At 44.9% G+C, this 13,127-nt stretch overlaps 1 protein-coding gene across 2 annotated transcripts; it reads left to right on the top strand.

Annotated features, from left to right (window-relative positions):
• Window positions 1-1,292: 1,292 nt before the first annotated feature.
• On the top strand, window positions 1,293-5,833 carry LOC123427040 (MA3 DOMAIN-CONTAINING TRANSLATION REGULATORY FACTOR 1-like). 2 transcript variants are annotated; one of them, XM_045110973.1, is made up of 3 exons: window positions 1,293-1,452; window positions 3,516-3,604; window positions 3,697-5,833. In XM_045110973.1, exons 1-3 carry the CDS (start codon window positions 1,308-1,310, stop codon window positions 5,458-5,460), a joined length of 1,998 nt encoding a protein of 665 aa, XP_044966908.1. In that variant the 5' UTR covers window positions 1,293-1,307; the 3' UTR covers window positions 5,461-5,833. The 2 variants fall into 2 exon arrangements, with proteins under 2 accessions (XP_044966908.1, XP_044966907.1); XM_045110972.1 differs by having other exon boundaries at window positions 3,513-3,604.
• The last annotated feature ends 7,294 nt before the right edge of the window (window positions 5,834-13,127 follow it).

Here is a 13,127-nt window from a genome sequence, read left to right as displayed (position 1 = left end):
GTACATGCGCGATGAGCCCACGAACGCACGATCAAAGCGATCCGATACTTTTGCCCTGGACCACGGACGCGATGTTTTTCTTTTTCTTTTTCGATGTTGCTTCTGAGTATATCCTCTCCTCTCTCTCAGTAGGAGTAGTATATCCAAAACTAGTACAGTACTTATATATAGCTTACAAACATCAAGTTGGGTACTGCTGATTGTAAAGCGGTGTCGCTCACTACTCCACCGAGGAGCCCGCCAAATCGCGATGACAATGCTAAATTACATACGCCTCTGTCGTACCATAGACACGCCCCTGTCGACGTGCGTGGACGAAGCCACGGATCCAGTCATCAAGATAACTACTACTACTACTACGCTGCAAACAAAGGCACCGAGATAGCTGTGTAAGGATGCAACTGGATGCCATGTTATCAATTCATCATCATCGTGCGGAGTCGTCCATGTGATTGCACCTGAAATAAAGCCACAGCGACGAGCCGTTTTTTTCTTCTTTTTTTGAACGAAAGATTTTGAGACAAAGTTTGAGCTACAGGTGCAGCCAGTGAATCCTGAGGTGGATTTTTGTCACGGGTCGACGGAGCCAAAACGGTTTGGTTTACGTGCACCACCTGGAACATCCATCGCCGCCGCGTGCGGGCCGGAAAGCGACGGCCAGCTTTTCCGACGCCTCACTGACGTGTCAGCCTAGCCCCATCCGCTGCTCCCCGCTAGCCGTCCGTCCGACCCACGTGAGCCCGCCGCGTCCATCCATGCACCACCCACCGGTCCATACGCCCGTTCCACGGACCCGGAACCCCAGCCCCGCGACAACGACACGCCGCGAGGCCGTCAAGCATCGCTGCCAGGTGGTCCCGCATTAATGTTACCGAGATTTTTTAAAATATATATATTGGGAAGTAAGAAAAGAAAAGAGTTAAGCCCGGGGGATTAATAACTTACGTAAGTACGTAAATGCGGTTAGCAAAGGCGGCCGATTATAAACGATGGGTGTCAGAGCGGGATAGTAGTAGTAGCCCGATAAATAAAAAACTACCACCCCCCCACCCCACCCCACCCCCGTCTCGCCCCGTCTCGCCTCTCCGCTCGCACTCACCGCGCGGCGCACGCCCGTGATCCGCCGCGCCGGCCTCCACCGCCGCCCCGCCGCCGCCTCCGATCTCGGCAGGTATCCGCGACAGCTCCTCCCGATCGGACCCTGGAGCTGCTTCGATTGGGCCCTTGCTCCCCCCGCTCGATTTCGCGCGCTGATTCGATTGGGTCTGCGTGCCGTGTGGTGCAGGGAGGGCGCGCGGAGGAGGCAGATGGAGATGGCGGCGGAGGACGGCGCGAGGTCGCCCACCAGGATGCTGGCGGAGGGGCACCTGCGGATCGCCACGGGCGGGCGGGCGCCGGCGGACGGCGGGATCGCCGTCCGCCACATCCCACACCACCACACCACTAAGAAAGGTGACTGCTAGCCCGCTATGGCCTATATCTCTGTGCTGTACCCATCTACGCTGTATATACTGCTGAATTATGTTATAGTGCTGGATTATGCTATGATGTGAGAGGATCGGCTTGGGGAATTCGTAGCTGGGGCTAGAATCGTAGGGATTTTAAATGTTCAGTTCTGCTGTTTGTTTATGCGGGCTATGCTGTCCTCTAGATGCTGATTTGATTATGCACGTAGGAGACGTGATGGATTTTGTTCTTAGGGTTACCTGTTGCTATGCATGCCTGATGGAGTAGCATGGCTTTTGAGACTACAATGTTTACTAAGTATGATGATGGTTTGATGTTGTGTCAAGTTTTCAGTGCACTGCAAGCACTAGAAGACCGTTATCGAGTATAGTTCATGGTGGCGGGAAAAGCCATTGTTGTTTGATTATTGTTCAGTTCGGCTCGGTACACTCCCGATTTAGTACATAGGCGACGGTTTGTGGTTAGTTATAGGTGGCCCTTTCTTTCGCCGAAAGGGGTTAAAACCCAAAATGTGGTTAGGGGTCGCCGACAAACGTGACAGCAACGATACACGCTGCTTATTTTTATTGGACTCCAGTTCTCAGTTTGGTCATGCAATTGGTAGTGCATTTGTCAATTCCGATGCGAATCCTGATTTAGTACGTAGCGGATGGTTTTTGGTAAGTTGTAGGTGTTATTTTTCTTCCTCCGAAAGGGGCTGAAACCCAGCAACAGCAAGACATGTCGTATGGGTTGCCGACAAAGTTGGCAGCGACGATACATGCTACTTGTTTCTATAGGACTCTAGTGCTCAGTCTGGTCATGCAATTGGTAGTGGATTTGTCGGTTTCGATATGTTGATCTAAGTATTGTCTTTGTGCTCCATGGTTGGTCGGTATTATGGTTATCTAAAGTTGACAGCAACGATATACGACACCGCTTATTTTTATTGGACTTCAGTGCTTGCTGCCCAGTTCGGTCATGCAACTGGTAGTGGATTTGATATGTTGGTCTGAGTATTGTCTTTGTGCACCATGATGGGTCAGTAACTCGGTATTATGGTTATCTAAAGTTGACAGCAACAATGTACGACACCGCTTGTTTTTATTAGACTTCAGTGCTTGCTGTCTAGTTTGGTCATGCAACTGGTAGTTGGTTTGTTGGTTTTGACATATTGTTCTGAGTATTGTCTTTGCGCTCCATGGTTGGTCGGTATTATGGTTATCTTTTTTGAGGGGTTACAAGCTCGTGCTTATACAACTCCTAAAAGCTTATGTATGTGACAGTTTCTGGTAGTTTTTGGTTGCTTGTTCTTGACAGAAAGGCTATAAATTCTTTAGTGTGCATATCCTCACGGATTCAGCATAGTCTGCATTTGTCGGTTTTTATATAGTGTGTTGTGGTTACTGCCCTTTGTTTCTATTACTGGTTTCTATAATTTCTCTATATGTTTAAGCCTGAGGTCAAAGCTTAATGCTTCTCAAAGTGCAATCTGCAATTAAGGGATCTGATTATTATTTTCCATATATGTCAACTGCCAAATGTCGAGGAGCTCACGTTATATTACAATATTTCATAGAATGCTATTGGTATGTTCGGCTTGTTCCTGAAGTCATCGGTTGTTCCCTTGATGGAGTTGTTTAGGCAGTTATTGTTGCGTATAATAAATTCATTTGTAGCATTCCATGTCCATCCTTTTCTTTAGCGTACGTGATTTGGTACTGTGATAATTTTCCATTTCCATACATTATGTGTCCACTTTTGTGATATTAACTGCGGGCATCTAAAGATGTAGAGTTTGCTTGCTTGCACTGTTCGTAAACTTTATTAATACAATTGTCACTGTGATGAAAGTGAGTTCCCAAATTATTTGAAATTTTTCTCTCTTGATTTGTTACATAATGATTCACAATCACTCGGGAATTAATTGGAATGGGAGGACAATATGTAGTTCTTTTGTACTGTTACTCATGCGTAGATTTAGAATTGGGTTATTTTTTGAAATACTATCTTATTCTTCATAGTTCCTATGCATGTTGTTGTAACTCTGGTTATGCTGCTTTCAGAAGATGGTGGGAAAATTGAACAAGAAAACCATGGAGATGCAAATCCATTACCATCCCAAGAGTTGGGCAAAATAGTTAATGGGACTAAAAAGGTTTGACCTATCTACACTCAATAGTATTACCAGCATTTCGTTCTCTGTTGATATGACGTTATAATTTAGCGATGCTTCTGTGCAAAATGCAGGTTCCTGCTACATTAGATGACTATAGAAAGCTTGTAGTTCCAGTAATTGAGGAGTATTATAGTACAGGAGATGTGGAACTGGCAGTTTCTGAGCTAGGGAGTCTTGGATCCGATCAGTTTCACAATTACTTTGTGAAAAAGCTCATATCCATGGCAATGGACCGCCATGATAAAGAAAAAGAAATGGCATCAGTTCTGCTGTCTGCCTTGTATGCTGATCTATTGGACTCCTCCAAGATGAGTGAAGGTTTTATGATGCTTCTAGAGTCAACAGAAGATCTATCTGTGGATATACCAGACGCTGTTGATGTCTTGGCTGTTTTTGTGGCACGTGCCATTGTTGATGAAATATTGCCTCCCGTTTTTCTCACTCGGGCCAGAGCATTGCTTCCAGAATCTTCAAAAGGTATTGAAGTTCTGCAGGTTGCTGAGAAGAGTTACTTGTCAGCTCCTCACCATGCGGAGTTAGTTGAACGCAAGTGGGGCGGGAGCACGCACTTTACTGTAGAAGAGGCGAAAAAGAGGATCCAGGATATTCTGAGGGAGTACATTGAGAGTGGTGATACAGATGAAGCCTTTAGGTGCATAAGGGAGCTGGGCCTTCCATTCTTCCATCACGAGGTTGTGAAACGTGCTCTCATCCTTGGTATGGAGAATCTGTCGTCGCAGCCATTAATCCTGAAGTTGTTGAAGGAATCAACGAAGGGTTGTTTGATCAGTTCTAATCAAGTGTCGAAGGGTTTTTCTCGGGCTGCTGAGAGTGTTGATGACCTGAGCCTTGATGTTCCTTCAGCCAAAACGCTTTTTGACAAGCTGCTTTCAGCAGCCATATCTGAAGGGTGGCTTGATGCTTCATTCTGTAAATCTGCTGCACCTGATGAAGATGTGTGGAATGCAAGCAGTGAAAAGGTCAAGCGTTTTAAAGAAGAATCTGGTCACATAATTCAGGAGTATTTCCTCTCAGATGACGTCCCAGAACTTATTAGAAGCCTTCAAGAGCTTTCTGCCCCTGAATACAACGCCATGTTCCTCAAGAAGCTCATCACTCTTGCTATGGACAGGAAGAACAGGGAGAAGGAGATGGCTTCTGTACTTCTTTCTTCACTCAGCTTGGAACTATTTTCCACAGGTGATATCATGAAGGGATTCATAATGCTTCTGCAGTCAGCAGAAGACACTGCCCTTGACATTGTGGATGCTCCTAGTGAACTTGCCCTCTTCCTGGCTAGGGCAGTGATCGATGAAGTCTTGGTTCCATTGAATTTGGATGACATCAGTAGCAAGCTGCGTCCGAACAGCAGTGGTAGTCAAACTGTCCAGATGGCCAGCTCTCTGCTTGCAGCCCGTCATTCTGGTGAGAGGATACTGCGCTGCTGGGGCGGGGGCACTGGCTGGGCTGTGGAAGACGCAAAGGACAAGATCTCCAAGCTCCTTGAGGAGTACAACACCGGCGGGGACCTGAAGGAAGCCTGCCAGTGTATCCGTGACCTTGGGATGCCCTTCTTCAACCATGAAGTGGTGAAGAAAGCGCTGGTGATGGCGATGGAGAAGCAGAATGAAGCTAGCATCTTGGCTCTCTTGCAGGAGTGCTCCGGGGAGGGGCTGATAACCATCAACCAGATGACCAACGGTTTTGCTCGTGTCAAGGAAGGCCTCGACGATCTGACCCTTGACATCCCAAACGCGCAGGAGAAGTTCAGAGGCTACGTGGAGCTTGCGACAGAGCGCGGCTGGCTGCTACCTTCCTTCGCCTCCCTGCCCTGAGCTCTTCCCCAACAGACGGCTAAGCTTGAAGAAATATACCTCTGTATATCTTACACCCATGCTGTCTTTACCACCATACCGAACTTCTTTTTCTTCTGTTCCTAGTCTTTTCTGAGCCGAAATGGTATGGTATACCGGAGTGTGATAGGGTTGTTGGGTGTATTGGTCCGTGACTTGGAGAGTTTAAGGAATAACGCCATTTGGCTTCAGGACTGATGGAGTTGTTTTGAAGTAGCTGCCCATGGCTTTCAGTTCAGGATGTAAATGGACAGCTTATTGGTCTTTGTGGGACTTGCCCGCACAAACCATCAGTCCTTACGCGGGATTATGCCAATGCCTACTTAATATTTATGTGGTTAACGCGGCCTTCAAATATGACCATTTATATGGTTCATCCATTTACACCACGCATTAGTTCATTGTTTACATAAACGAGATGATTGCTGTTTGGGCAGCGCTCTGCGCGGGCCGAAGTTTCTACCGGCGGCACGCAGGCTGCACTGCATCTGTCCTTGCAGCAAAATTCTTCGATGCAGTAAATTTCGGTCACGGTTGCAACAAAAATATATAGTTGTAGTAAAAAAATATCAACGTGATCGTAGTAAAAAAACCGACGCTGATGTGGTAACAAAATAAAATATGGGTTGTAGCAAAAACAATTCGATGAATTTGGGTTGTAACTCTGACGAACGTGTATGCAACTTTTTTAATGAATGGTTGTAACAAAAAATAATGCCGGTCGTAGCAAAAATTAATACGGTTGTAGCAAAAGTAAAAAACACTGATTGTAACGAAAAATTCGACGAACTGGAGTTGTAACCAAACGTATATGCAATTTTTTTACTGAACAAATGTAACAAATAGAAAACGCTTGTAGCAAATATGAACATTGATTGCAACAAATTTAGACGGGAAAAAAAAGCTGCATGCCTAATCAACTGCACGTGTGGATCGCGGGTCGCGCGTGATTGGCTGAACGGTTCGTTCGACGCATCGACCACAAACGTTTCCCTTGGTGTTTCCCCACCGTTTAGCAACAGATCCGTACGCTCCATCCCTTTTTGTGTATGTATGTAGGTTATAAATGGCTAATCACACATGCATTCAGATTATGAATAGTCAATTATACATGCATGCAAGCTAATCACACATGCATGCACAGCTGACTTTAAAATATTTTGTAGGTCAAACCATTGATCTAATGAGAAAATCATTTTCACATTAAAAATTCGTCGTGATGAGATATTTAAAACTAGATCCCTTTTTATATATTTTTAATATTTTTTTTCAATAAACTATCACGTCTATGGTACATAACTTATCAAGGTGTTTCGTACTGAAGTTATCGGGTATGTTTCAACTATTTTTATTTTGTTCAGATTAAAATTTATCATGGTATTTGTAAGTAAATATCTAGTCTCTAAATACCATGAACCATTGGTGTCGTGTTTGTGCAACAAGATGAGGTCCATAACACAACATGGCCCATTTATAAAATGAAACTTTGTGGGTCGTGTTGGGCTAGACCCGTTTAGACGTGTTCCGAGCCGGCCGGGCCATTGACCACCTATCATGAGGTTTATTATGCATAAAAGTATCATGATGTTTACATAAAGGCTATCGAGGTCATTCTATTAATCAAAAATATATTAGACGTGCAAGTCTGACTCAACTTTAACATCAACACTAGATCGATAACTCCCGTGCAAAAATATGATAATTTATGCAAAATAAAGCTGACAGCTTCTATACAAATAGACGGTAATTTAAGTACAACAAATCTGATAACCTACGTATGAATTTTGTGGTAACTTTTGACTGACGAAAAAAGAAAATACAACATACCTCCCCCGATAACTTGTGTTCGAATAGCGTGATAGTTTACATACAGCGGAGCTGATATCCTATGTACAAACACCACGAGAACTTATGAAAGTGGGGTGGGCAGTTGCTGCTGAAATACATACCCTCCCCCTCCCCCGATAACATATATGAAAATAGTGTGATAATGCGCAGCAGAGCTGGTAACCTATGTACAAAGATCACGATAACTTTTGATCGAGGAAAAGTAGATACCGTCGATGTTATAAATTAGATATAAACATTGTGAAACTTTCACCCGCGAAAATAATTTGTTGAATGCACACGTCAGATAACTTTTGTATAAATAGGATGGTAATGGATACACTGCATACGTGATAACTTAGGTACAACATGGTAACTCAAACATCACAGACCTTATAATTTATGTGCCTCGGTCCTGATAACTTTGATGAGGGGGTGATAGAATATACCCACGGTAACCTTAATGCTAATAGCATGGTAACTCACACATCTTAGACCTAATAAGTTATGTACCGCATTATTGATAACTTTGGCACCGGAGGGGGAGGGGGGTACGGGTGGTTGACGAAAATATCCTTATGGTAAATTTTATGTGAATAGCATGATAACTCACACATCGAAGACCTGATAACTTATGTACCTCGGTCCGGATAACTTTGGCATGGGGGAGGGGAGGGCGAGGGGTTGATGAAATATCCCCCGATAACTTTTTGTGTGAATAGCTTGGTAACTCAAACATCGCAGACCTGATAATTTATGTGCTTCGGTCGTGATAACTTTGGCGAGGGGGTTGTTTAAAAACATACCCCGATAACTTTGGTGTAAATAGTTTGGTACTATATGCATCGTATATGTGATAACTCACGCACAAACACCACGGTAACTTTAACCTGAGCTGATAAGAAGGTTGGAGAAATCAGGTTGATGCCCCTCTACTATCCATGTAAACAATATGGTAACATATGTAGCACATACGTGATAACTTACTTAGCCCAGAAGTGGTAACTTTGATATGATTTTTTTATGAAAAATCGTCGGAACATATCAACATGCGATCTAGTTTCGAAGCTCTCGTCGTGATGAATTTTATGTGAAATGATTTTTTGATCGGACTAGCGGTTTGAGCTACGAAACATTTTGAAGTTTCGTAATAGGGAAGATCTATTACGACATTAGCTTTTCTGTCCTCTAGTTTGTTTGCACATGAGGAGAATGTTGGAGAACTATTTTTATGCCCCGATAATTTCTATATATAAAAGCAAGATGGTAACTAATGTATCATAGACGTGATAATTTACTTCCTGAGCTGGTAACTTTTGACCCAGAAAAAAGTGGTCGGAACGTAACAACATGAGATCTAGTTTTGAAGACCTTATCGCGACGAATCTTTTATGTGAAAACAGTTTTTTGATCGGAGGTACAGTTTGAGCTATAAAACTTCTTGAATTTTCAGTTTTAAAAAAGAATATGCTTACATCATCAATTTTGTTTTTTCACATGTAATTAGTTAGGAGCTTCTAATTTCTCATAGATGTTGGGAAACGTAGCATAAATTCTGATTTTCCTATGCATATTCAGATCTTCCTATGGAGAGACCAGCAACGAGAGAGGGGTAAGAGCATCTTCATACCTTTGAAGATCGCTAAACGGAAGCGTTACTAGAACGCGGTTGATGGAGTCGTACTCGTAGCGATTCGGATCGCGGTGTGATTCCGATCTAGTGCCGAACTACGACACCTCCGCGTTCAACACACGTGCAGCCCGGTGACGTCTCCCGCACCTTGATCCAGCAAGGAGGAGGGAGAGGTTGGGGAAGAACTCCAGCAGCACGACGGCGTGGTGTCGATGGAGAGACGAGGTCTCCCGGCAGGGCTTCGCCAAGCACCAGCAGAGAGGAGGAGGAAGAAGGGCAGGGCTGCGCCGAGAGAGAGGCAAAAGTCTGATCTCCAATGGCCAAAAGTGCCCACTATATATAGGGGGAGGGAGGGGCTGCGCCCCCTTGAGGGTTTCCCTCTCCTGGGGGGGGGGGGGCAGCCCTAGATGGGGGCTGGTGCGACGGCCAAGGGGGGAGGAGGGGTGTGGCGCACCACTCGTGAGCCTTAGGCCCACCTGGCTTAGGGTTTGCCCCCCTTTTCTCTCCCCCACGCATTGGGCTGAGTGGGGAGGCACACCAGCCCACCTAGGGGCTGGTTCCCTTCCCCACTTGGCCCACCTTACCTCACGGGGTCGTTGCCCCCCTTCGGTGGACCCGGTACGTTACCGGTGATGCCCAAAACACTTCCGTTGTCCGAAATCATCTGTCCTATATATCAATCTTTACCTCCGGACCACTCCGGAGCTCCTCGTGACGTCCGGGATCTCATCCGGGACTCCGAACAACTTTCGGTAACCTCGTATAACAATTCCCTATAACCCTAGCGTCACCGAACCTTAAGTGTGTAGACCCTACGGGTTCGGGAGACAGGCAGACATGACCGAGACACCTCTTCGGCCAATAACCATCAGCGGGGTCTGGATACCCATGGTGGCTCCCACTTGCTCCACGATGATCTCATCGGATGAACCACAATGTCAAGGATTCAATTAATCCCGTATACGATTCCCTTTGTCTGTCGGTATAGAACTTGCCCGAGATTCGATCGTCGGTATACCTATACCTTGTTCAATCTCGTTACCGGTAAGTCTCTTTACTCGTTCTGTAGCACGTCATAGTGTGACTAACTCCTTAGTCACATTGAGCTCATGATGATGTTCTACCGAGTGGGCCCAGATATACCTCTCCGTCACACGGAGTGACAAATCCCGATCTCGATTCGTACCAACCCAACAGACACTTTCGGAGGTACCCGTAGTGCACCTTTATAGTCACCCAGTTACGTTGTGACGTTTGATACACCCAAAGCACTCATATGGTATCCGGGAGTTGCACAATCTCACGGTCGAAGGAAAAGATACTTTACATTAGAAAAGCTTTAGCATACGAACAATACGATCTAGTGCTATGCTTAGGATTGGGTCTTGTCCATCACATCATTCTCCCAATGATGTGATCTCGTTATCAATGACATCTAATGCCCATGATCAGGAAACCATGATCATCTATTGACTAACGAGCTAGCCAACTCGAGGCTTGCTAGGGACACATTGTGATCTATTTATTCACACATGTATTACTGTTTCCTGTTAATACAATTATAGCATGAACAATAGACGATTATCATGAACAAGGAAATATGATAATAACCATTTTATTATTGCCTCTAGGGCATATTTCCAACAGTCTCCCACTTGCACTAGAGTCAATAATCTAGTTACATTGTGATGTATCGAACACCCATAGCATTATGGTGTTGATCATGTTTTGCTCGTGGAAGAGGTTTAGTCAACGGGTCTGCAATATTCAGATCCGTGTGTACTTTACAAATATCTATCACTCCACTCTGGACATGGTTCTGGATGGAGTTGTAGCGGCGTTTGATGTGCTTCGTCTTCCGATGAAACCTGGGCTCCTTGGCTATGGCAATGGCCCCAGTGTTATCACAGAAGAGTGTCATTGGACCCGACGCGCTTGTAACCACTCCAAGGTCGGTGATGAGCTCCTTCATCCAAATTCCTTCATGAGCTGCTTCTGAAGCAGCTATGTACTCCGCTTCACATGTAGATGCTGCCACGACTTCTTGCTTGCTGCTGCACCAGCTCACTTCACCACCATTCAACACATATACGTATCCGGTCTGTGACTTAGAGTCATCCGGATCTGTGTCGAAGCTAGCGTCGACGTAACCCTTTACGACGAGCTCTTCGTCACCTCCATAAACGAGAAACATTTCCTTAGTCCTTTTCAGGTACTTAAGGATATTCTTGACCGCTGTCCAGTGTTCCATACCGGGATCACTTTGGTACCTCCCTACCAAACTTATGGCAAGGTTTATATCAGGTCTGGTACACAGCATGGCATACATTAGAGAGCCCACGGCTGAAGCGTAGGGGACGGAACTCATCTTCTCTCTATCTGCTGCCGTGGTCGGCGACTGAGTCTTACTCAATCTCATACCTTGCAAAACTGGCAAGAACCCTTTCTTTGAGTTTTCCATATTGAACTTCTTCAATATCTTGTCAAGGTATGTACTTTGCGAAAGACCTATGAGGCGTCTTGATCTATCTCTATAGATCTTGATGCCTAATATGTATGCAGCTTCTCCAAGGTCCTTCATTGAAAAACTTTTGTTCAAATAGGCCTTTATGCTCTCCAACATCTCTATATTATTCCCCATCAATAATATGTCATCCACATACAGTATGAGGAAAGCTACAGATCTCCCACTCACTTTCTTGTACAGACAGGCTTCTCCGTAAACCTATATGAACCCAAACGCTTTAATCACCTCATTAAAGCGAATGTTCCAACTCCGAGATGCTTGCACCAGCCCATAGATGGAGCCCTGGAGCTTGCACACTTTGTTAGCACCCTTAGGGTCGACAAAACCTTCTGGTTGCATCATATACAACTCTTCCTTAAGGTTCCCGTTAAGGAACGCTGTTTTGACGTCCATTTGCCAAATTTCATAATCATAAAAGGCGGCAATTGCTAACATGATTCGGACTGATTTCAGCTTCGCTACGGGAGAGAAAGTCTCTTCGTACTCAACTCCTTGAATTTGTCGAAAACCCTTTGCGACAAGTCGAGCTTTGTAAACGGTTACATTACCGTTTGCATCAGTCTTCTTCTTGAAGATCCATTTATTTTCTATGGCTCGCCGGTCATCGGGCAAGTCCACCAAAGTCTATACTTTGTTCTCATACATGGATCCTATCTCAGATTTCATAGCCTCAAGCCATTTGTTGGAATCCGTGCCCGCCATTGCTTCTTCATAGTTCGAAGGTTCACCGTTGTCTAACAACATGATTTCCATCACAGGGTTGCCGTACCACTCTCATGCGGAGCGTGCCCTTGTGGACCTTCGCGGTTCAGTAGTAACTTGATCTGAAGCTTCATGATCATCATCATTAACTTCCTCTTCAGTTGGTGTAGGCGCCACAGGACCAACTTCCCGCGCTGCCCTACTATCCTGTTCGAGAGGGGGTGTAATTACCTCATCAAGTTCTACCTTCCTCCCACTTACTTCTTTCGAGAGAAACTCTTTCTCTAGAAAGGATCCGTTCTTGGCAACAAAGGTCTTACCTTCGGATCTAAGATAGAAGGTATACCCAATAGTTTCCTTAGGGTATCCTATGAATACGCATTTCTCCGCTTTGGGTTCGAGCTTTTCTGGTTGAAGTTTCTTCACATAAGCATTGCAGCCCCAAAATTTAAGAAACGACAACTTAGGTTTCTTGCCAAACCATAGTTCATACGGTGTCGTCTCAACGAATTTAGACGGTGCCCTATTTAAAGTGAATGCTGCGGTTTCTAATGCGTATCCCCAAAATGATAGCGGTAGGTCGGTAAGAGACATCATAGATCGTACCATATATCTAATAAAGGGCGATTACAACGTTCAGACACTCCGTTGCGTTTCGGTGTGCCAGGCGGCGTCAGTTGTGAAACGATTCCACACTTCCTTAGGTGTGTGCCAAACTCGTGACTCAAATATTCTCCTCCACGATCAGATCGCAGACATTTAATTTTTCTGTCACATTGATTCTCAACCTCACTCTGAAATTCCTTGAACTTTTCAAACGTCTCAGATTTGTGCTTCATTAAGTAGATATACCCATACCTACTCAAATCATCGGTGAGAGTGAGAACATAACGATAGCCACCGCGAGCTTCAACATTCATTGGACCACACACATCAGTATGTATTATTTCCAATAAGTCG

Source organism: Hordeum vulgare, chromosome 2H, assembly GCF_904849725.1.
Source record: "Hordeum vulgare subsp. vulgare chromosome 2H, MorexV3_pseudomolecules_assembly, whole genome shotgun sequence".
Lineage (NCBI taxonomy): Eukaryota > Viridiplantae > Streptophyta > Magnoliopsida > Poales > Poaceae > Hordeum > Hordeum vulgare.
This window is presented reverse-complemented; position numbering and strand designations above follow the sequence as displayed.

What these genes read in the sequence shown, in the direction of transcription:
- LOC123427040 (XM_045110972.1), top strand. Translation starts at nt 1,308, where the DNA reads ATGGAGATGGCGGCGGAGGACGGCGCGAGGTCGCCCACCAGGATGCTG. An exon ending in CCACCACACCACTAAGAAAG is followed by an intron (nt 1,453 to 3,512) that starts GTGACTGCTAGC and finishes TGCTGCTTTCAG; the next exon opens with AAGATGGTGGGAAAATTGAA. An exon ending in TAGTTAATGGGACTAAAAAG is followed by an intron (nt 3,605 to 3,696) that starts GTTTGACCTATC and finishes TGCAAAATGCAG; the next exon opens with GTTCCTGCTACATTAGATGA.